At 33.1% G+C, this 25,060-nt stretch overlaps 2 protein-coding genes and 1 non-coding gene across 3 annotated transcripts; 2 read left to right on the top strand and 1 right to left on the bottom strand.

The window, feature by feature from the left end:
• Nucleotides 1–877: 877 nt before the first annotated feature.
• LOC123667921 (histone H2A, sperm-like) lies at nucleotides 878–1,283 on the bottom strand. The gene has a single exon (XM_045601749.1). The coding sequence runs from the start codon at nucleotides 1,246–1,248 to the stop codon at nucleotides 886–888; it is 363 nt and encodes a 120-aa protein (XP_045457705.1). The 5' UTR covers nucleotides 1,249–1,283; the 3' UTR covers nucleotides 878–885.
• A 3,810-nt stretch (nucleotides 1,284–5,093) lies between these two features.
• Nucleotides 5,094–23,663, top strand: LOC123667773. Its single transcript, XM_045601612.1, has 4 exons — nucleotides 5,094–6,160; nucleotides 21,385–21,547; nucleotides 22,358–22,478; nucleotides 23,440–23,663. The coding sequence occupies exons 1-4, from the start codon at nucleotides 5,094–5,096 to the stop codon at nucleotides 23,661–23,663; spliced, it is 1,575 nt and encodes a 524-aa protein (XP_045457568.1).
• Nucleotides 18,668–18,740, top strand: Trnam-cau. The gene has a single exon. It is a non-coding gene; the product is annotated as a tRNA-Met (tRNA).
• Nucleotides 23,664–25,060: the final 1,397 nt, after the last annotated feature.

Here is a 25,060-nt window from a genome sequence, read left to right as displayed (position 1 = left end):
TAAAATAAACTATAACAATTCTTCAAATATATGCGTACCTATGAGGCTATTCTATAAGGGCTTCCTTTACCGTTTGTGGATTTACTATTTGACAGGTGACGGCATCCAACTTACTTATATTATCCATAGCCAGTGAAACCGGTCTTAAAATGATATTTATACTTTTAAATTTGTTAGAGCAATTTTAATAACGTTTGCAGGTTTAGTAAGCCTATTTAAGAAGTCGAAACATAATTTTAAAATGGTTATAAGTAATTTTCCCTTAAAAATGATATTTATAGTAAATTTGTTACTATATTTGGAAGTCTCAAAATTTATCTTATTCAATCTCTGATACATAGTTCGTTGTAAAAAATAAATGAACACACATTTTATTTCTATTATTTTATGATCACTTTCAGAATAACACATTTCTATTTTTCTTACGTTTACCCACTCATTATTAAGTTTTTTTTTAAAGTTTGTTTGTGCTAACTCAGTGTTTAATCAAAAAAAAAATCATCTTACCCTCAAGTTGTTTCTTGCCTAACCTGTTTAATATTTGTATGTACCACTATGTAGTTACATTAGCACGTGGTTCACTTGATGGTAAGCGGTTACCATAGATCATGAACGCTTGCAACACCAGGAGTACAGCAAGCATGTCGTAAACCCTAACCTTGGTGCCCCGACTACCTCACTCACCATAGGAGCACAGCACTACTTGAGACAATTTAATAATCTTGCTTTAGATTTTTAACAAGATATTTCTTACTATGCCCCACACCACGAAAAATAATGTTGACGTCTTAGAAACAATAGAAATGCTGTCCTGAAAAGGACATTGTCGTTCAGGTCATTTCGTTCGACCTACATCATAATAAATAACTAACATTCATAATATATTTATTGTGACTGAGAACTTTTGACGGTTTTCTTCGGTAATAATTGTGAATGAATCGCTGGCAACACTCCACCTTGAGATATCGTGACACCACACAGCATTTTATTTAACTCCTCGTCATTTCTTATAGCAAAGAGTATGTGGCGTGGCACGACACGAGATTTGTTATTTTCTTTTGCAACTTCCGCCGCTAATTCCAGTATTTCCGCTGATAAATATTCCAAAGCCGCTGCTAAGTATATCGGTGCTCCTCCGCCGATTCTTGGTGCGTAGTTTCCCTTTTTCAGGATCTTGTGGATTCTTCCAATAGGGAAATGGAGGCCAGCGCGTGAGGAACGGGATTTACTCTTCTTTCGAGAAGCCATTTCGTGTTTCAAGTTGCTACAGTCGTCGTTTCGTTGCATCTGAGTTCGCGCGGGTCGCTCTGGGTTTTATATGCCAAGTGATAGCCAACGGCGGCCGCGCGTATTGTTTTGTCGAAATACCTTGCTTTTTTCTACGTATTTCGTGAAGTGTGTTGTTCTTTTAATTATTATCGTAACATGAAACAACGATATTTTGCACTTTAACTAGACATTTCCATACTAAAATTAGAAAAAATATTTAAAACAATAATTATTAAATGACACCAAATAAGAAAGAGGGTCTCAATTCGACTTTATATATAGTATTATTATTTATCTATTTATTAAGATACATATAAGATCAAATATATCAGAAGATGCCACATAAACTGATTCGAGATATACCGCACATCAAGTTTATTATCCCATATCTTTTTACTGGGTGTATCGAATTCAATGATTCTATTTTTTAACCTACTTCAAAAAAGGAGGAGATTACTTAATTAGACCGTATAAATATACTTTATTACTACTTTACTTATGATAACTTCGTCGTTTATGAACCGATTTTGATAATTCTTTTTTTTGGGAAAGGAGATATCCTAAGTGTGTTACTATGATAAGAAAACGAGATCTGATAATGGGATCCCAGAGAAATCGAGGGAAACCTTCGAAAATCCGCATAACTTTTTACTGAGTATATCAATTTTGATGATTTTTAATTTAATCGAAAGCTGATGTTTATCATGTAGTCACATTTAAATTTTATCAATATCTGATTACAACTTTTTGAGTAATCTTTGATAACGCGTATTTACTTGACTATTTTTTCGTCTACCAACGTTGTATTACTTGTCTATGTAATTGAAGATGGTTTCTTATCGTTCTTTTTTTTTGTATAGTTTCTAAAAAAAGAAAAAGTCTTGTTGAAAGAAGTTATAAATTTTCTGTAAATAGAATTAATAAATGGAATACCGGTTTTTTTGTTCGGTTATACAGCAAAAACTACTGAACCGATCGGAATAATACTTATACCATAAGATGCAGCGTGTTTCGGAGAAGGTTTTAGTATTTCATATGTTGGTGACTACTTATCGTGTAAAACAATATGGACGGACAGAGGTCGCTAATATACATATATAAAATCTAGTTTAAAAAAAACAGCGTTTTTTTATTTTCAATCGATTTAAAAAAGAGCGAGGTTTTATATTCGACTGTATTTTATATGTTTTACGTCGTAACTGTTTATTGAGTCTACCTACTTATAAAGCCGACCGATGGTGGGATAACCATCCGACTGCTGGCTTTGAAATACACAGGGCGAAGACGGGCAGCAGTGTCTTCGATGCGACAAAACCAGCCCCGCGGTCACCAACCCGCCTGCCCAGCGTGGTGATTGTGGGCAAAACACATGAGTTCACGCCATTTTTGGCGCGAACTTGTGGAGGCCTATCTCCAGCAGTGAACTGCGATAGCGATGTGATGACTGATTTTGATAATTCTTATTTCATCGAAAGCTAGGTAGTTATTGTGTGGGTCTTTAATCAAACTTTAAAATCTTGTCGACGTTAATTGAAAAGTTAGTTCTTTTGTTTGAGGACAAACACAGTTATATAACATATATCAGTACATATAATAAAAATGTAACGGATCGCTGTCTGTACATGGAAGATATATGAGAAAAAAATACTATCGGGACCTTTATCAACGCAAATAGCACCCAAAACAATGATTGGTAGAATTTTTGTCTGATTGTCTATTTGTCTGTGCGTTTGTGTACGCTAATCTCAGAAACGGCCTATCCAATTTAGATGTGGTTTTCACTAATATATTGTAGTAAGCTTCACTTAACATTTAATGTTTGTTTCCTGTAAATCAGGTAATAAATAATAAAGTTATGCCATTTTAAGAAATCGCGTTGAACATGTAAATACCTAAAACGTGGACGAAGTCGTGGGTACAGCTAGTGAGTACTATATTTAATTTATTATGAAATGTACATCTAAGGCGCGCAGACCGCAGGTGTACGTAGCTATAATAAAATAAAATACGGGAGCTTTGCCACTTCACTCACTCGCGTGCAGATGTTGTTAACATTTTCAATAAAAGATATAATTTTTGCACATTTAATTTTATACACCACACTTTGTGTTTATCATTTTTTTGTTTATTTGTTTAATTTTTTTGAAGTGAAACCTCTTTACATACACTCGACTTGGGGAGTAAACTAGTGACTGCGTGACGAGAACATTACAAAAAGTTTTATCGGGTGAGGCGAACGGGAGTTGAGAGGGAGATATAAGTTAAATGATAAAATAATTAAGTAGAATGTTAAAGTATAGTTGCTGCAAAATAAACTTGAATCATATATACTGCTATTAACTATATTAAGATAAAGTTCTTAAAGAACAGGCAAAAATCTAATACTTCATTCATTAATAACTACTGATAAAATAGTACAAAATACAATAAAAAGTTGTTACCCGCTGTCCCCAGCTGGCAGGCAGATGCGAGTAACGGTCGTTGGCACGTGGAGCGAACTCCATTGCTAAATGGTAAATACTGACACTTTTTTTTTGTAATAAACTTCTTAGATAGCTTTATAAGTTAATTTTTTTGTTATATCTGTATTTTTTAATAGTCAAAAATTATCTGTAATGTATTCCTTTGTTATTGACATGTAAAAAAATAGAGAATGATTTGTCAAAAAATATGTATTTCTGCTAATTTTCCTTAGAGTTTATGTACCTACCTATTTCTGTTACTTTTCCGTAGATATGAGTTTTTTAGCTTTAGTAACTTTTATTGTAATCTACATTTTAAAAAAATGATAAAAACAAGATGGTACTTAATAGTTATCAGACGTATATTAAAATTTAAAACTATTATAAATATAGCTAAAACTACGTAAGCAGTAGTAACTTAACAACTTATTTTAGAATACTTTTATATATATTATCAAAAGAAATATTTATATTGAGAATAAATCTACATTCATACAGGTATAATAAAACAATAAAAAAATTGTGTCAAAAAGTTATTATAAAAATACATAATTTTATTTTATTTAGAAAAAAAAGATATAAATATCTATGAATGTATTTTTAATACATCAATATTGTAATAAAAACAGTTCTAAATAAAATAACTACCAAAAGGAACTAATAATAATTGCATTAGCTCGGGAACCCTAAATTGTCCCTACGTCCTTCCGTTCGAAGCTTATACAATAATTGCGTAACTATAGAAAAAAATAGTCCCTTAATACGGTGACATAAAACTCAAAATGAATTAATATTTTTAATGTACGTACTACCATTTTGAAATTGAATAGTAAGTGAAGTTTAAAATGTTTGCTTGTTTAAGGGATTTTAGACGTAATAATGGAGTGGAAATAAAGTGTAAAATTCTTTGCAGTTTTAGTTTTTGTATAGCGCGTGCTATAAGGGTGCGCGTACGCCGCTTCCGACCCTTACATTTTTTTAAAAAGCATTCAGTTGACCGTTGTACGTCACAGCGATAACACGCTTTTTTCTTAAGTAATAATAATAATAATTTTAACTTTTAAAATTAATTATATTTTAAGTGATTTCAGTTTTAGTGATTTTATTTCAAAGTCTATGTATGTGTAGCAGTTATAAACATAGTAATACATAAGATATTATGTAGTGATCTTTTATGTGTTTAGTGATTTGAAATATACACTAAATTATAAGTGACAAATATTATAAAGTTATAAAACTAAATATAAGTGTAGCAGTAATAATAAATTCTAAGAAAACCAGTAGACCCTAACGGTTACGCCAACTAACCCCCGTAACAGGAACTATGGTCTGACGGGTAAAAGGGGAAATATACGCTTAAGAATGGAATCGCCTAAGATAGTATACAAATATTATTCAAACCCAGCGTTTTGCTCTCAAAGTGAAGTTGTTTTTGCCCAGAAATCATGTATAACAAAGGCACTATCGCCCGATCGAAGAATGCCGCCACTCGGTGCGAATTCACCACGAAAAATCGAAAATAACAGGATAGTGAGGACAGATATATCTGATAATCCGCTAAGGGTTCCCGCGAGGCATGATATCCCGCCAGAATTGCCGCCAAAACCAGCAAAATACCAACAATTTCAAAGGCAAACATCCCTCATTGTTAAACCTACTCGTTCAATGGTACGGTGCAGAACAAGAAGCGAAGACTTAGAAATGGCACAGTTCAGACAGAGAAGATACAATACAAGCGACAATTTAGAAGACAGAGTCAAACATAGGTACGAGGTCATTGACATTGATGACAGTATGGACTATTCACCGACAAAGAAGAGAATTATAGAAGCAGATGAAAACGAGGTAGAAGAATACAATGTAGATGGTCCAGATGATAATGAACTGAAAGAAATACCAACAGAAATCGTTAAAACGGTGAACGGTAAAACACACAGATACGCAATTGTACCGTCTGATGACGAAGAACGAGAAGAGAGGAAAAATGTAACATTTTCAACGACATCTCCAATCATGTCCAAAAGTAACCTAATCGCAACGCAAAAGTTACACGAGCTGCTCTCGACGCCTAGGAAGCTAAAAAGCTACGCAAGCCAGCCATCGGTAAGGATAACGCCAAATAAATCAGAGGTCAGATACCCGGGAACCCCAATGAAGATAATATCAAGCACGCCAACCACAGTTACTCCATCCAAATCCTGTGCCAATTTGACACTAACGAGGGGTTTGGCAACTTCGCCGATTTCACCAAAAGCACAACAGAAGTTGAATTACGGCTTACCAGACGTTGACAGGGATGTGTTCGTGACGAGTTTTAAGGACAGGCATAATCGTAGCTTCGATCTTGACAGAAGAGACGTAAGGAATAAAAGTGATAGACGAATTGATACCCAGAAGAGAGACAAGCACACAGCTGTTATTGTACCAAGGTAAGGCTAAATTGTTAATAAATGCTTCACTCTCCTCCTCCAAGGCCTCCAATATAATTTGATTTGAATCCTGTATGAGGAACTCAAATAAAACGTAGGTACACAAGAGCCAACTACGTTAAAGATCTGTATGTTACACATGTGTAGGAATCGAATCCGTAACTGCTATCTTATCAGCCAGTAGCTGTAAACATTGCACCATGGCGTCATCAGAATTATATTTTTAATACAAAATGAACAGTAAATTATAAATTGTATATACACTTAATTGTCGCAATTTCGTCAAAGCAATTACCAACCAATTTTACAATCAGCAATTTACAATATGTGTATTGCAAACTATCTACGATCGATTGCTATACGAATAAATAAGCGTTTCACGTTTCATTATCATAATTCATAAGATCTTTTAAAAAAATCAACATCAAAAGACACTCATTATTTGATGAAAATAAAACGTTACTAAGTTTTATATTATTTAACAAAGATGTTATAATAATAATTATGTATACCTATTTGCATTTTAATAGTATCAATGTATAGTTGTCCTGCTACAAAATATACGTGTATTGACTTTAGATAGCTTATCTTATAACTGAAAAGATCGTTCAACAAACATTTGACAAAGTACATATCTGTATATTAAATACGTGAAGCAAAAACTTTGTACCCGTTTTTACGAAAATTGCGCAAACGGAGGAGTATGAAATTACGCACACTTATAGCTTATATAGAGAAGGAGTGCAGAATGCTAATATTTTTTTCTAAATTATTCGTAAAAAATATATTAAATCTATAAAAAAAAACATTGCACACACTACCATGTATTTGACACACACACGCATATTACACTCTTGTTGATTGTTAGTCTTTAGTCAAAATGATTTTTTTTTAAAAAAGGTTCTTTATTTTCATAATTTTTTGTTTTTATTGAATATAAATTTTTAATTATGGTCGAATTTCGACCCCTTGTCGACCACTAGTTTTAGAAATAAAACGAGATCAGTTAGAATTTTCTATATTACGAACTTATTACAAAGTGTTTGGTGACTTGTATTATTGTTTGTTTGGGGTGCCATGGCTTTATAAGGGTAGAACCCTTACATTTACAAACTATAATGAAACGAAACTAAAGGTTTATTATTAAACACAATGCGATGATAGTTGATAAAGATGTGTGGACTTAGTGACGCTGTATTTCATGCAAGATATTGACTACTAATTTTGTACTAAAACATAGTTTATTGGTATATTATTTTCAAAAGTGTATCAGCGGAGGTTCTTGCCGATTCTCCTCTGCAGAATCTACTTTCCGAATCGTTGGTAGCTTTACTTTTACAAAAATAATAATCAATTTAAATTTTAATTTGTAAAATGGCGATTCGAAAGTAATTTTGAAATCTATTGGCACAAAGTTGTTTTTGATTTTGATTTTGTTGACCAAAAAACTGACATCATTTACATCTACCAGTAATACAACGTAGGTTGACGAAAAAATGATCAAACAAATACGCATTATTAAAGGGGTGATAGACGTACGAACTTAAAATACGCGGTTTTTAAGATCGCGGACTACTCGGCTCGACGTCGGTGACACACGTGAAGCTTACAAATTCTCTATTGCGATGTCGTCGACACAAGAAGTTTTGTGTTATATAAGAATTGTATCGTATTACATTTTAAAAACCAAAAAAGACGAAGTTCTGTAATAATACATTTTGAGTAATTTCTCAATCAAAAGTAACAAAAATTACAAATACCTACACTACAAGCATTGCGCGTCCACGGACTGGCGATACAGAATTTTATTTGCTCGCAAACGAAAAAAAAAAACGACTTCAATTACATCGACAAGTAACACATCGTAGGTAGACGAAAAGACAGTCAAGTAAATACGCATTATTAGATTTAAATGGGAACACACGACATACATACATACGACGACATATCATGGAAATCGGTCCACCCAGTCAAAAGTTCTAAGGTTCTGAATAGAATTGATAACCTCCTCCTTTTTTAGAAGTCGGTTGAAATTGGTGGCTCGCAGCTCGTGTGCTGCCACACGTACGATCGCAGGCAGGCTACGAGCAAAATTTCAAACTAACAAATGTTGCAGATGATGAGTAAAATATTATGGTGCTTTAAGATTAATGGCTTGTCCAAACAGGTTAACTACAAAAAAACAGTTAGAACTTAAATTCTTAAAAGCTTTAGAATTGATACAAAAAAAAAACCTTAAAGCGATTTTTGGATAATACCTAATTATAACTTTGAGTGTTTAGAAACGTGTAATAAAGATTTTAAACAAAAGTAGTAAAGTAAGACAACACTAAACAAGCCTAAGCATTTATTTTACAAAAAAAAAAAAACAAATCTTATTATATATTCACAAACACTTAATTGTTCTTCATTGTTTTGTTTTTCATAATTTTATTTACTAATGTAAATTATTAATTATTAGCTGTGCCCGCGACTTCGTTCGCGTGGAATTTAACAAAAAAGTTGTTGTGCAGTTCGCAGAGTTTTTTAGCAATGCGTTAAAATAGTGACAGTTATATAATTACGACAAATACCTGAATATCTGAATGGTTTTAACTGAGAGGGCACAGCAGGAAGTTTCCTGTTCTAAAATGGAGCAGCCTGACTGAGGTATAATATTTTTATTTTACTATATATTTTGTTAATGTATGCGGTTCTGTACAGTTCCCAATAGTAATAAAGTAAAAATAATAAAAATTAAAAATTAAAAAATATATACCTATCTACTTCTTTCAGTAACATCGAGTTACTTTACACATTGTGATTGACTCCCTTAATTAGTAAATTAAGTATTTTAAATATCAACCGTCTATTGAAAATGTCTTAAAAATAACTATTTGTACAAATATTTTATTAAATATACCCAATTTAAAAATCTTTCCATTTTATATTTTTCTTTTATAAATTCAGTAAGTTTTAACTGAGGTAGGGCACAGAATGAAATATTCTGTTCAAAATCTGGAGCAGCCCATATACTCGACCTTACAGAAGATCACAGCTAAATAATATTGCTTTCAAGCAGTGTTGTGTTCCTGTGGTAAGTAAGGTGACCAGAGTTCATGGGGAATTGGGAAATGGGTCGACATAGTGCTTGCGATGCTTCTGGTGTTGCAGAAGTCTTTAAGCTACGGTAATCGCTTACCATCAGGTGAGCCGTACGTTTATTTGTCGAACTCGCGCACCGAGGATTCCGTACAAACAAAATTATTATATGATGTAACTAAAAAATTATGCTTTTCGCAATTTTTCCTTTATCTGTGCTATAAGACGTTGCTTCGTACTAAATTTCAAGATTTTAAATTCACGGGAAGTACTTTGTAGGTTTTGATTCCCTTGCGAGTGTCGAAAATTTGCAGCATAAACGGCTGTATCTTGTGATTGCGTTGCCTTAGAAGTTTGATTTTTTACACAGCTCTGTAGCAAAATCTATGCGCGATGTCGTGGTTCCGGTTTTTCCTTTTAAGATACGGAACCCTAAAAATATTAATAAACAGAGGGCACAGGAGTATAGGGGTCTAATTTCAGTTCCTTATCATCAGGTAGTCGTTTGAAGAAACTCTCAATGTATTCATCATTCACTTCGGCTAATGTTCTCGGGTTCCATTGAGGTTTATTATCCTTATCGATGAGCAGAGCTCGTACACCTGAAAAAAGTGTACGTGTCAGCTACGACTTAAGCTTAAGTTTATTATTTAAGATCACCCTGACATTTAAAAATTATTAATCTATAAAATAAATAAAATTGGTGGATCTCTAGATTTTGTGCAGGATATTCCCTGCTGTGCCCTCCTCAGTTGAATTTATTTTACATTAAGCGATTTTAACATAATCTTATGACTATAACTTGCCCGCTGCCGCAATTTACTCTGCTTTGCACTCCAGGAACGTAGAGATTATTCCTAATGAGCCTGGGTGTAGTAACAACCTATATATATATATATATATATATATATATATATATATATATATATATATATATATATATATATATATATATACTAGCTGACTCGGCAAACGTTGTCTTGCCGCTAAACGCTATTTAAAAATAGGGGTTGGTGGTAGAAGGGTGTATGTATGTATTTTTCAATGTATGTATTTTTCAACGCCAAATCATAATAAAATAAAGAATAAATAATTTATCCAAAAATAAAAAAAATGGATGTGGACTACCCTTAACGTTTAGGGGAATGAAAAATAGATGTTGTTCGATTTTCAGACCTACCCAATATGCACACAAAATTTCACGACAATCGGTCAAGCCGTTTCGGAGGAGTTTGACTACAAACACCGCGACACGAGAATTTTATATATTAGATGTATATATTCGTATACAATGTCCAAGATCATAGACCAATAATAATAGGTCAGTGGATTGGAAACGCGTTTGCGATACTTCTGGTGTTGCAGACGTTTATAACCTACGGTAACCGCTTATAATGAGAAGAGCTGTACAAGGATACGGCTTGTCGCCCTAGTCGATGCAAAAAAAATAAATATCTTCACCTTCAGGGAAGTCGTGGTTGTCAATCGAATGGACAACGAGACGATTTTCCATCTGAAGACGCTGATAGCGTTCGAGCTGGGCCCCGCGCTGTAACGCTCTCAGACTGATCTTAAGTGAACCAGGGCTCATTTTGTGGAGTCTCTGTAAAGTATACAAAACAAAATCTCCTGTATTGAATTATATAACCGAATGGGGTATGGTACAGCTGGAAATATCCAGCTCAATTTTAGAGCAGTCCGATTGGGGAAGTAACACGACTTTGCAGAAGATCACAGCTAAATAATATTGTTTTCAAGCAGTGTTCTGTTCCTGTGGTGAGTAAGATGACCAGAGCGGCTGGTTGAGGGTAGGTTCGGCAAAACTTCTTTGCCTACCTAGTGGTATAAAAAATATACTATACTAGCTACGGGTTGCGGTTACCCCGCTAAACTTCCGACCCCATGGGAGTATTGTGAAAAAAATAGCTCGTACGTTATTCTGGATTACCTGCTATCTACGTACCGAGTTTCATTACAAGCAGTTCGGTAGTTTTTTTAAGTAAAAGAGTAACAATCATCCATCTGTAACATTAATAGAATTAGTAAGATGAAAACTAAAGATCAAACACTGATTCACTAACTAACTCGTAATTACGAATATCGAAAACTACAATACGAATACCTCGCTACTTTTAGTTATTGACCTCTATTTTAACAGACATAACTTACTAACGTTAAATGTTTTAACAGATACAAGTTACTGACCTATAATTTTTAACATACACTTACTGGTCTGTAGTGTTTTAACAGATACAAGTTACTGACCTATAATTTTTTAACATAGACATGTTACTGACCTATAGTATTTTAACAGATGCAAGCTACTGACCTCTAATGTTTTAGCAGACCAATCATTTTGAACTGTTTCAAGTCTCGCAATTATATCTTCTATAGTTGAGGCCGAAAAACAGTAGTCGATGTCTCTGACGCTTAAAGATAGTGAATTATCTTTTGGAGGTTCATTGAACTTGTTAAGTAAAAAAATTACTTCATTATCGCTTGCACATTTTGATAAATTATTTTCTAATTCAGTCAATTTCTCACTAGATACGAAATGTGTGGCGATTCCTGCATTATAAACATCTTGACCTTTTAAGCTTTCACCTGTAAAATAAATTATATTTATTTATTTATTTATTTTATAGGTACATCCATAGAATACATATAAAACACATCAGATCATTATTATATTATTATCTAATATGTACCCCATTACGGAGTACACAACATTCCATAATATATTAATGTCATGAAGCGAGTATATTTAAAATTATTCAAATTTATATAAGTAAAAGCCAAAGGTAAGTCAAGAAAATATTAATAATCAAACATAACTAGAATTCAATAATAATTAATTCAATAATAAATATATAACTAAAATTTTAATTATAACATCAACATGCAAAAAATACATTAATTGCTATTTGTAATTATTTAATAAATCAAATGCAAATAAAATTTCATTGTTATATTATTGTCAAATTTATTGTACACAATTTGTCTATTATGTCAAAGAAAAACAAAATTTATTATTAAATGGGTTAATTAGGACAAAGAGGAAAAATATTTCAATTATTTTTTTAAAGAACTTTTAAAAATCTGCATAAAGTAGTAACATAAGCATTTTGTACGATGAATGAAAAAGTCGCTTATGTCCTTCTTGCTTTCTTCTTTGTTTCCTCCTCTTCATAATCCCATTTTCCAAATAATTGTACCTGCTAATCCTAATTTGTATTAACTCGGTTACTATTATAACACAAGATGCTATAGTCAGTTTTTTAACAAACGAGTACTGAGTATGTCTCTCAGACATTTCTAATATTCACAGTTTTTATTTATTTTTTTATCTTTTTATACAACTAGGTCAGCAAACAAGCGTACGGCTCGCCTGATGGTAAGCGACTACCGTAGCTTATAGACGTCTGCAACACCAGAAGCATCGCAAGTGTGTTGCTCTGGTCACCTTACTCACCAACAGGAACACAACACTGCTTGAAAACAGTATTATTTAGCTGTGGTCTTCTGTAAGATCGAGGTGCTACCCCAGTCGGACTGCTCCATATTTTGAGCAGAAATTTTCCTCCTGAATTATCTCAGTTAAATCAGCTAGAATGAGATGGATCATTGTTCAAAAATCTGCGAGAAACTCCGTAGTTACTCTCCTAAAAAAACTATGTATTATTTCAAAATTAGTCATTTCTTGTATGAAATACAGCGCCACTAAATCCACATCATTACAGCCTATACAGTCCACTGCTGGACATAGGCCTCCACAAGTTTACGCCAAAAATAACGTGAACTCATGTGTTTTGCCCATAGTCACCGCGCTGGGCAGGCGGGTTGGTGACCGCAGGGCTGGCTTTGTCGCACCGAAGACGCTGTTGCCCGTCTTTGGCCTGTGTATTTCAAAGCCAGCAGTTGGATGGTTATCCCGCCATCGGTCGGCTTCTTAAGTTCCAAGGTGGTTGTACTAAATCCACATTCTACTACAATCCATATCTATCTATCTATATATATTAATACGTGAAGCAAAAACTTTGTAGCCCTTTTTACGAAAATTGAGCGGACGGAGGAGTATGAAATTTCGCCCACTTATAGTTTATATAGAGAAGGAGTGCAGAATACTGTTTTTTTTTAATTATGCATAAAAACATATTCAATCAATAAAAAAAACCTTACACACACTACCATGTATTTGACACACACACACACACACACACACACACACACACGCATATTATAATCTTTTGTTGATTGTCATTGACAATTAAATTGAAAATTATAAAAAAGGTTATTTATTTTCATAATTTTTTGGTTTTCTTTAATTTAAATTTTGAATTATGTTCGAATTTCGACCTCTGAGCGACCACTAGTTCTATTAAATAACTCACTACTTACCAGTTAAACCCAAGTAAAGCGCCAAAGTGATCTTAAATCTTGGTATTGAATAAAATACATTGAAATCAGGAAACAACCCTATTCTAGTTTCAGGCATCGCAATAACCGTTCTCTCAGTAGCCACTCCGTACTTCCCATACGTAGATAAAGCTAGTCCTGCACCCATTGTTATACCATCCAAAAGGGCTATGTTAGGTATTTTATACCTTCCAATGAGGTAGAAAGAATAGCGCAGATCTTTGGAGAATTTCGGGCCTTTGATTTTATCAATTGATAATTTTAGGTCTACGCCAGCGCAAAACGCTTTCTCTCCAGCTCCCTTAATTATGATTAAATGTTTAGTTTTCTCCCATTTACTTAAATGAGATGTTATCTTCTCGATCATTGGTGCGTTTAATGCATTCAAATATTTTGGTCTGTTCAGTGTGATGATACCAGCGTTGTTTAAAGTTTCAAATATTATATCAGTTTCTTGACTACACATCTTTCGTTTTATAATTAATATTGTCTGTGATAACGTTCTAAATTTAAACATCTGCAACAATTATTATAAATCGTAAAATTTATTTTTGTGTTACCACATTAGGGAATTCTAAATAAATTTTAATAATTAATTTAAATTATTATAACTAAATATACGATAATCCAATTTATATGAGTAACTAGGCGTATCCTGTGCGCGTTGCTACGCTTTCTTTTTTTTTTTGTTGTCGTACCAACTCAGAAACCCTTCCCAGACCTCCTTTGTGGGCGCATTCACAACACTTTGCTGACGATCATGACATGATCAAATGCATATTTTACGATTAAAGGACATACAGACAAACGTTCACTTTCATGACAATCAATTTTAATAATGTAGTAAGAAGGTTATAATTATTGGTTTAATTGTTTTAATATTCATAGCAATTTTACCCATTAAAAGTTACATGATCTAGAAATAACGAAAACAATAAAATACGAAAGAAATATCAAGTTTACCCAAAAAAGCGAAAAAAGTAATTAAGGACTAATCGAAACCATCACTTCACTCCAGCCTATCGCAGTCCACTGCTGGACATAGGCCTCCCCAAGTTCGTGCCAAAAACAGCATGAAATCGTATGTTTTGCCCATAGTCACCACGCTGGGCAGGCGGGTTGGTGACCGCAGGGCTGGCTTTGTCGCACCGAAGACGCTGCTGCCCGTCTTCGGCCTGTGTATTTCAAAGCCAGGAGTTGAATGGTTACCCCACCATCGGTCGGCCTTATAAATTTCAAGGTTGTAGTGGAACTGTAGATATTATCCCTTAGTCGCCTCTTAAGACACTCACACAGTAGATCGAAACCATAATCAAAATAATATACCACATTAATGGAAACTTTTTAAAACACTATTTAGTCAAATACAAACGAGCTTTTAAAACATATGCAATTGTTTTATAGCGAAATCGATTAATTATAAAAAATAATTAAATTACCTCGTAAATTATGATCCAAAACCTTCAAGTATTATGAACGTTTCAGCAGTCACTCAGGGCAAAAGTAATTAATTCTAAGTGCTAATTTCAGCAGCTACATAAGACTACTGCATGACATACGACATGCTTAAAATGCATTTATCTACTGTTGCTTTATTCCTATTTAAACGTGTTAATCTGTACTAATATTATAAAGAGGAGAGATTTAATTGTTTGTTTGTTTGCATTGAATAGACTCCGAAACTACTGAACCGATTTGAAAAATTCTTTCACTCTTTGTATCCGTTTTTAGTGGATAGTGATTCGCGGGTGACATAAGCTATATTATATTTAAAAAAATATGGATTTTAGTTGTAATTTTTGTTAAGTGCCCGTGCTAAGCCGGGCGAGATGCTAGTCTCAACATGTAACGAAATTGGGTTGATTATGACGATGACGCATCGTTAGGTCGATCACCCATCGCGAAATATCGAAAATCGCCTGACGTATAAAGATGAAATTTGGCAGAGTTGGAGTTTTTATGTATTTAGTAGTCGTCCACTAAGAACAGATTTTGAAGTAAATTAATTTAACTGAGGCACAGCAGGAATTTTCTGTTCAGAATATGGAGCAGCCCGACTGGGGTAGTAGCTCGACCTTACAGAAGATCACAGCTAAATAATACTGTTTTCAAGCAGTATTATGTTCCTGTTGGTAAGGTGACCAGAGCTCCTGGGGGGATTGGGGATTGGGTCGGCAAGGCGCTTGCGATGCTTCTGGTGTTGCAGGTGTCTATAAGCTACGGTAATCGCTTACCATCAGGTGAGCCGAACGCTTGTTTGCCGACCTAGTGATATAAAATAATTGTGTTTGCTCGCAAACGAAAAAAAAACCGACTTCAATTACATCGAAGAGTAATACAACGTAGATCGACGAAAAAATAGTAATACTTTGTTCGTATTCCATATAACGCGACATTATAAAATTGTAGAATTATATAATGTTCTACTGTTATTTCTAACATTTTGTTAGCGATTGTAGGCAGAAATTTCATAAAAGGCCCGTCGTCGATTCGCGCGAAGCGCTGACATCGCTTATTACGGCGGGTTTTTTAGTTGAAGCGGATTTATATTGAATTACGGTTTATGTCTTTTTTATTAAAAATATGTAATGTTCATGTTTTCACACAGCTCCGATGCACGACTGGAGTTTACCCCTTCAGATCAACTGTCTAAATAGGCACAAAAAGGCTTACTAGTCTAAGAAATATATTATTACTATATCAAATTGTAAATAAATTAATGCAATAACGCCATCTATCGGAACCTAATTGCGTTATTAGAAAACGTCTGAACGCCATCTCTAACAAGGTCATTCGTTCAGTAGATTTTACTGTTCAATTTTTTCATTCCGGGGCCTTAAATGAAAATCGATTCTTAAGGAGAAAACTCCAAAAACAGTCAAGTAAATACGCCATATCAGATATAGCTCAAAAAGTTCGAGTCAAATCTCAATTATATTTAAATGGGACCACATGACAAGCACCACCTATCGATTAAAAAAAGAATCATCGATATCGGTCCACCCAGTAAAATAGTAATGAGGTTAATATAACGTTGGTCGACGTAAAATAGCCAAGTAAATACCCAGTATTAGCGATAACTCAAAAATTAAAAGCTCAAATATATTTATAACGAATAAACTGCTACTCTCTACTCTAGTGGAATATTGTAATTTGATCGATAGTGAACGAAGTAATTTCATAACATTTTGATAGATGGCGTTGTGGCAAAGTATTGAACATGACCACAGTCGTCTTAACATCGTCATGTAAATACGTGTCATCAAAGATTATTCAAAAAGTAGTTATCAGATCTCGATAAAATTTATATGTGACCACATGATAAACATCAGCTTTCGATTAAAGTAAAAATTATCAAAATCGATACACCCAGTAAAAAGTTATTGCGGATTTTCAAGAGTTTCTCTCGATTTCTCTGGGATCCCATCATCAGATCCTGGTTTCCTTATCATGGTACCAAACTAGGGATATCCCCTTTCCAACAAAAAAAGAATTATCAAAATCGGTACACCCAGTAGAAAGTTATGTGGTATAATACAACGTAGGTCGACGAAAAAAGCGTCAAGTAAAAACGCATTATTAGATATAATTCGAAAAGTAGTTGTTAGATCTCAAATAAATTTAAATGGGACCAATCGGCACACACCACCTTTCGATTAAAACAAAATTTGTCGAAATCGGTCTACCTGGTCAAAAGTTCTGATGTAACATACATAAAAAAAAAAAAAAAAAAAAAAAAAAATACAGTCGAATTGAGAACCTCCTCCTTTTTTGGAAGTCGGTTAAAAAAAGGGGTTAAGGGTTATCACGACACAGTACAGTATTGATGTAAATATTTTATTCGAGTCGATTTATAAATATTAATAGTTTAAAATATAATTATATAAATATAATATAATTATAAATATAATATAATTATAAATATAATTATATAATTATATTTTTAGGAGATGAAAACAGGCTTAATATTTTATCAAAACGCGTTTTTCTTATAAAAGTAGATGCATGGACCTATATTTATGAACTGCTTTTAAAGTTCATAAAGATAAGATTTTAGATTAATATGGCGATTTCTATTACTCTAACTATTAAAAAATGGGATATTTATAATATCCAGCTCCGCAAAATGAAAATAAAAAACATGGTAAATATCCCGTTTTTGAATATTTATTATTACAAACCCGGTAAGAAACTGATTAAAAATAAATAAGTATTCCAATCTTAATGGATTTTTTACGCCTTATATTTTAAAAGCAGGTACCTATGTCAGTTATATCGGAAGTTAAAGGCAAGATATTTTGTTTTTATTCTTTTGACTGCATATAAAAAAATGTAAGCTACGGTAATCGCTTACTATCACGTGAGTCGTACGCTTGTTTGCCGACCTAGTTGTATAAAAAAAACACGGTTGCCTGGTAGGTCTATCTTTAGCGATAAGACCGCAAATAGTACAAATCAACTAAAAAAACCAATATGTGAATGTAAACATATTATATTTGTATTTCCATGTCTATGTTTTATTATTAATTAGCTGTGTCCTCGGTTTCACTCGCGATTAATAATCGAAATAAAACATAAGCTATATTTTAAGTTAGACAAAATCTTTGCAAAAATTTGCATTAAAAATTAGTCAAATAGTTCCGGATATTATCCGGACAAACATCGTGACACGAGATTTTTTTTAATATTGAAAGTAAAAGAAAGAAAATACGTTTATTTAGGTAAAATTATTTTAAAAAGAAAACAACAGAACAATTAGAGACTTCGATCCAAAATAATTTTGTCCAAAAAGGCCTTCACTCAGCTTGTGCTGATTCAATAAAGTGCTGTCCTTCCGTGAAGCCATTTTTTCAAAACTTTATTAACAAAAAACTAAACACTTCACTCAACTCAACTCACAAACTAATGACTAGATATGTACTTAGATTTATGTATCCTTATTACATACGACACAGTCCTATAGAAAAAATCACGCTCAAATAGTTCAACAAATTCGTAATTATAACACAAGCCTCGGTAGCGCAGTAGGCAGCGCGTAAGTCTCATAATCTTAAGGTCGTGAGTTCGATCCTCACCCGGGGCAAATCTTTTTTAAATTTTAATTTTTTATACAACACAATATTTGTTATTTTTTTTGATAAAAATTCTTACTATTATTATTTTAAGCAAATTTAAGCAAAAAAAAAAAACTAATAGTTTAAAATTATATGATAATTTTTTTTTGTCAATATAAGCGTTTCTAATGAAGTCGAAGAAATATTTTTTAATTTATTGTTTAATTTTTTTTGTTCCAAATTTTTTTTTTTCTAATTTCACTAAATTTACTATCATTCGTACAACCTATTTTTAACCGACTTCAAAAAAAGGTTCTCAATTCGATTTTATTGTTTCTTTTTATGTATATCGTAGCTTTTTAATGATTGTATGTATTCTTCTCTTATACGAAAGCTTGTCTTTGCGCGTCATGTGATCCCATTTATGTTTGAGCAATATCTGAGGACTAGGTTTTATGCTATGCCTAATAATGCGTATTTACGTTCTGATTTTTTTAATTTCAAATGTAAAAAGAGGTCGCTTATTCAATATTGAAGTAAAACTTCTTTACTTAATTTTTTCTTAAAAAGCACTTCTCATATTTCGATTTGATTTAAATAAGACCACATGACAAGCACCACCTTTCGATTAAAAAAAGAATCATCGAAATCGGTCCACCCAGTAAAAAGTTCTGAGGTAACACACATTGAAAAAATTACAGTCGAATTGAGAACTTCCTCCTTCTATGAAGTCGGTTAATAAAAAAATATGTGTGCAATTCACACACGGCAGAAGTGAAACTTCTGAAAAGTAGGCTGAGAGAGATTTTTATCTATCTCATTATCTCCTGTACATCACTTCAATTAATAAATAGTGTCAATGTCGTCGTAGTATTTACGACTAGTTGTTATCGTCTATAGGTATTTACGAATATTATTATCGATCTATATATTACATATAAAAAAAATGAATGTTGCTAAGCGCATAACTCGAGAATGGCTCGACCAATTCGGCTAATTTATTTTATTGTATGTTCCTTAAGGCTCACGGAAGGTTTTAATACTAAAAAAAATATAATAATATTTTTTACTATCATCCATTGACAGAACGAAGTCTGTCCGGGCAGCTAGTAATTCATCATTTATTTATTTATTTATTCAAGGCTCATCAACGCAAGGTACATAGCAAACTATTTACCGTACATACATTTTGTTAAAATGTTCGTATACCCGTAATTACAGATGGGCACGGCATTTAAACACGGCATATTAATCATATACTTATATTAATACGCTAAGATGTTTGCCTCCATTTTTAGAAAAAAACATCACAATTACTCCACATAAACTATATAGATAATTGCTTGCTCTATCGATATCAACAACTAAAAAAAATATTACTGCTTTTGTTTTTGTAAATTAATTAATTATTAAAATTATATATATGACGGCTTTAATTTTGAAACGTCAACATGATCGACGGTCGGTGCTTTTTTTATTGTTCAATTTCAAATCAGCTCACGTATAATAATACTTTTTTGTAATTTTATAAAGTTATAATTATTATACTTATTTAGTGCGAATTATTCGCACGAGTATTGCCAGGTTTTATTAAAATGAATTGTTATAAATAAACAAAACAACATGGAATGTTCCTATAAGTATCTGGAGCAATGGTGTTATAGAATTTTAAGTGGGTACCATAAATCCTTTTTCGTGGGGAACAATAATTCTTATGTAAATATTTTTACTGTACTATATATTTTGTTTATGTATGCGGTTCTGTACAGTTCCCAATAGTAATAAAGTAAAAATAATGAAAATTAAAAATTAAAAAATATATACCTATCTACTTCTTTCAGTAACATCGAGTTACTTTACACATTGTGATTGACTCCCTTAATTAGTAAATTAAGTATTTTAAATATCAACCGTCTATTGAAAATGTCTTAAAAATAACTATTTGTACAATTATTTTATTAAATATACCCAATTTAAAAATCTTTCCATTTTATATTTTTCTTTTATAAATTCAGTAAGTTTTAGCTGAGGTAGGGCACAGAATGAAATATTCTGTTCAAAATCTGGAGCAGCCCATATACTCGACCTTACAGAAGATCACAGCTAAATAATATTGCTTTCAAGCAGTGTTGTGTTCTTGTTGGTGGGTAAGATGACCGAAGCTCCTGGAGGAATTAGGGGCAAGGTTAGCAACGAGCTTTTGATGCATCTGGTTCAGCAGGCGTTTATAGACAACGGTAATCGCTTACCATCAGGTGGGACGTACGCTTGTTTGCAGACCTAGTTGTACTAAAAAAAAATGTGTGTGTGACTTATGTACGCACGTAGGAAGTTACACTTCATTGGCTAGCTAATTTCACGTTGCTCATTTCTTCTTTGTGACTTAGCTAACCTCAGGATGTGGGATTTTTATTTATTTATTTATTTACTCTTTATTGTACACCACAATATGCAAATACAAAATAATAATAATACAGACAACTTAAGAATGTGTAGTACAAGAGGCGGTCTTATGGCTAGTTAGCCATTTCTTCCAGACAACCCGAATTTTTGTCATGGTGTGCGCGCACATCGTAATAATTTACTCTCGTCATTTTTCTCCAACGCGCCAATAGAAGTGTAACTTCAAAAACAAGTAATAAATAGTAAATAATAAAATTACTATGTCCACAGGGTAGCTCCCCAATCGCCATCGGTGTATTCAGAAGATACATACAAATCACTATCAAGTATCAAGACTGTCAACGGAGCGACCGCAACGCTGACTATCGCTGCTCTGATGTTGACACTAAGCGGTGGACTTACAACTGGGCTGAGTTTCTATATGATGTATAGTGTAAGTATAACTTTATTTAGGCTTTTTAGCCGACTTCGGAAAAGGAGGAGGTTTCTTCGTCGTTTATTACGCGATTTTGAGGACTCTTTTTTTTGTTGGAAAGGATATATCTCTAGGATCTGATAATGGCATGCTAGAGAAATCGAGGGGAGTCTTCGAAAACTGTAGTAGTGACTGGTACTTTTGTCAATTTTTTTCGTCTACCTACGTTGTAATTAAACTGTTGTAACTTTTCGATGTAGTTAAAGTCGGTTTTTTCGTTTGCTAGATAAACAATAAATAAATGCTTCACACTCAACTGTCGTGTGTGTGTCGCGGGTCTGGAAACACAAAAGCAACAAGCACAAGCGCCTAGACCACAACAAAAATCTGTATGACGTATGCAAATGTTTACTACCTTACTACGCCGGCCGGTAATTTTGCAGATATGTTAACAATGGTTCTAGTGCGGGCGCAGCTGCGTGTGGATATTAGTTAATTTAAGTGAGAACCAGGACCGTTCCTCCCTTAACTTGTACACATAAAATTTACTTTATTCTTATATTTACTTATTTTTGCTGGTTCCGGTGGACCCCCTGTAGTTAAAAATAATTAAGGGTAAAAGGACAGAATTTTTTGAGATAAATTTTCGTCGACCGCCCATGTTTTATTCACGTCAACGTAGACCCCCGCCGAGTCTCCCTTGGACCCCTAGGACTAAACCTGAACCACATTAAGAACCAATGGTATAGATAATACCACTGTTTTGTATTGTACTACAATTGGAACGATCAAATCAAACTTATTAATCTTAATTTTTATTATTTCCAGATGGGTCGCCGTTATTATCTAGACTTCTGTGTACTGTCTGGATTCACGTCGTTCCTGCTAGGTCTCCTGGGCCTGAGATCTAGACGTAGCCAGTTATTACCGAATAGAAATTATATATCAGGTACTGCATCACACACTGAGGTATATTTTATTATATTTTGTCAACGACCTATTTATTTTGTAATCAATTACAGCTTTGGATCTTGGAAGGGCCAAATTGGTGCAAACGCCTCGAGCGGTGGTTTAACTTTTTTTTTATTCATTTATTTAACATAAGGTAACATAAGCAAGGCAATTATTATGGTACAGCATAAGTGTTGTAAACTTTACCGTTATTCGTCACTGATTTTTATTAACAAAACTTTAGTTATTAAACAGTAAATTAAAATAATTAACAATTTATCAAAAAGCTAAAAAGCACACTAATCATATTATTATGTCTATGTATAATAATGGTTAAATAATACTTCACAATATACTCTGTTTTAAGTGTTCTTCTAGGATATATATATAGAAACATTGTCATTGTTTCGAAATTGACTACGCAATTATATATTTTCCCGCGTCCATTTAAATAAAAAAACCATCTTTAGATAATTATTAATGACGAAGAATTTAATTCATGTATGCGGGTAGTTTAATATTATTGAAATTTTAAATTCATATTGTTTTGACGACACGTTGGCTAGAAGCCGTTGAGTGTCACTTGACACATGTTTTTTTTTTCTTAAATTTCATTTAGATACGGATCAGCTTTATAATTGCCTCCCTTATTGCAGACATCTACGTAATCATGCAGGGTTTTATTAACAGGGCAATAATATGTTTTCATAACATTTAGAATTTTTAGAGCAAGTTAAGACTGTTTACAAACATTATACTTATTATATTTTATTTAGATCGAAGAGTTTTTGTCGTTATTTTGAACACGATTTTTTTATTTTATTTTAAGTTTATGATTTAATTGGACAAGGGACGTTGCTAAGCTAAGTAATAGAGCCGAGTCACTATGTTTAACACGAACAGAATAAATAGGTACCTATTATTAGTATCCAACATTTTTTAATTTTTTAATTTTTCAGGGTACATAGTGCTATCAACATTTTCTCTACTCAGCTCGTTTGGACTTCTCATTCTACTATCTATTCAGCCTATGCCCGGGACTCCACTAAATGATATAACATCGGGGGCGGTCTGCAGCGTCAGTGTACTGTCTTTATGTTTAGCTACTATTGGTATCCTAGCTTCGTACTGTTGTGCTAGAGATCCGCCAGACAACAGGGTGGGCAGTGCTAGATGGTATTAGTTTAAGCTTGACGATAATAGATGGAGTTAGTTGTACTATTAAAAAGTGTATGCAGTGTGTACCGCTAGATGGCATTAGTTTTCTTTTAATAATTAGTATACTACTAAAGTTTTTATATTTTTAAATATTTTTGTTAATTTCTTATTAATTTATTTAAAAATATATTAATAAAGATAAATAAAAAGATAAAATAAGTCACAATAAAAAAATAAACATTATTTTACCGTGTACAAAAATGTAAATCTTGTACCTATGTAGATGAATTTTTATTAGACTTGCCAATTTTGGTTTGTATAAGTGTAGTGTAAAGATCGAAAAAATATTACAGATTGTGTTAAAGTGTATTGTATTACTTATTATAACAATTAATTATTGATATTTTGTAATAATTTATATTTTAATGTGTGACTTTGTTTTGGATAAAAAAACTTAAATTGTCTATATACTTTGTTGCACACAAGGTACTCAAAAAATGTTCTTAAGCTGTATTTATGTTTGAGTGTATTATTATGAAAATTGTTACTTTATCCATTACAATCATCAAATCTATATATATTAATACGCGAATAAAAACTATTGTACCCCTTTTTAAGAAAATTGCGCGGACGGAGGAGTATGAAATTTCATACACTTTTAGTTTATAATATAGATAACGAGTAGGTACTGATTGCTAATATTGTTTTAAAATTATGCATAAAATATATATTATATCAATAAAAAAAAAAAAAAACTACACACATTACCATGTATTTGAGACACACGAATATTATACTCTTTTGTTGATTGTCAGTTTGTAATCAAATTAAAAAATCAAAAAAGGTTCTTTATTTTCATAATTTTTTGGTTTTCTATAATTTAAATTTTTAATACTTACTACATTTTACTTACTACATACAGTTTTTAATACGTACTTAAAAAGCTGACTCATGTCGGAAAATAAAACGGTGCAGTAGTTCTTTTTCGTTCGGAACAACCCGAAAACACATGCCTGAGTGACTGACTCGCCGGGATGACGACAGGCTCGACAGAAGTCGGGAGTGCCATCCTTCAGGATGTGCTTTCGGTAGTCGTTCGTCTTAACCACCTGATCTATTGCAAAAACAAAACTTTCGGTTTCCCCGAAATGGGGCCCGAATCGTAGTCACTGCATTCAGGCCTTCCTGTTTACGTGAGGCGCGTGGAGCGCCTTGTAAAACCGTGCATGCAGCTCTTTCTCCATCCAGACGGTCTTCCGGTCAAAGGTGCTCAGTACATCGATTTCTGCCAATCCTCTTAGTCTCTCGTTCAAAGCAGGCCCTGAAGCTGCACACCTTGCGATTATGCACGCTCTTAGCGCCTAACATACCTCGACCTCCATACTTCCGCGGGATGTACAGCCCCATGATCGACATGTACCT

Source organism: Melitaea cinxia, chromosome 29 (genome assembly GCF_905220565.1).
Source record: "Melitaea cinxia chromosome 29, ilMelCinx1.1, whole genome shotgun sequence".
NCBI lineage: Eukaryota > Metazoa > Arthropoda > Insecta > Lepidoptera > Nymphalidae > Melitaea > Melitaea cinxia.
This window is presented reverse-complemented; position numbering and strand designations above follow the sequence as displayed.

Coding starts and splice junctions, on each gene's coding strand:
- LOC123667921 (XM_045601749.1), bottom strand. CDS start 1,248: ATGGCTTCTCGAAAGAAGAGTAAATCCCGTTCCTCACGCGCTGGCCTC.
- LOC123667773 (XM_045601612.1), top strand. CDS start 5,094: ATGGAATCGCCTAAGATAGTATACAAATATTATTCAAACCCAGCGTTT. Junction 6,161..21,384: donor ACAGCTGTTATTGTACCAAG/GTAAGGCTAAAT, acceptor CTATGTCCACAG/GGTAGCTCCCCAATCGCCAT. Junction 21,548..22,357: donor GTTTCTATATGATGTATAGT/GTAAGTATAACT, acceptor TATTATTTCCAG/ATGGGTCGCCGTTATTATCT.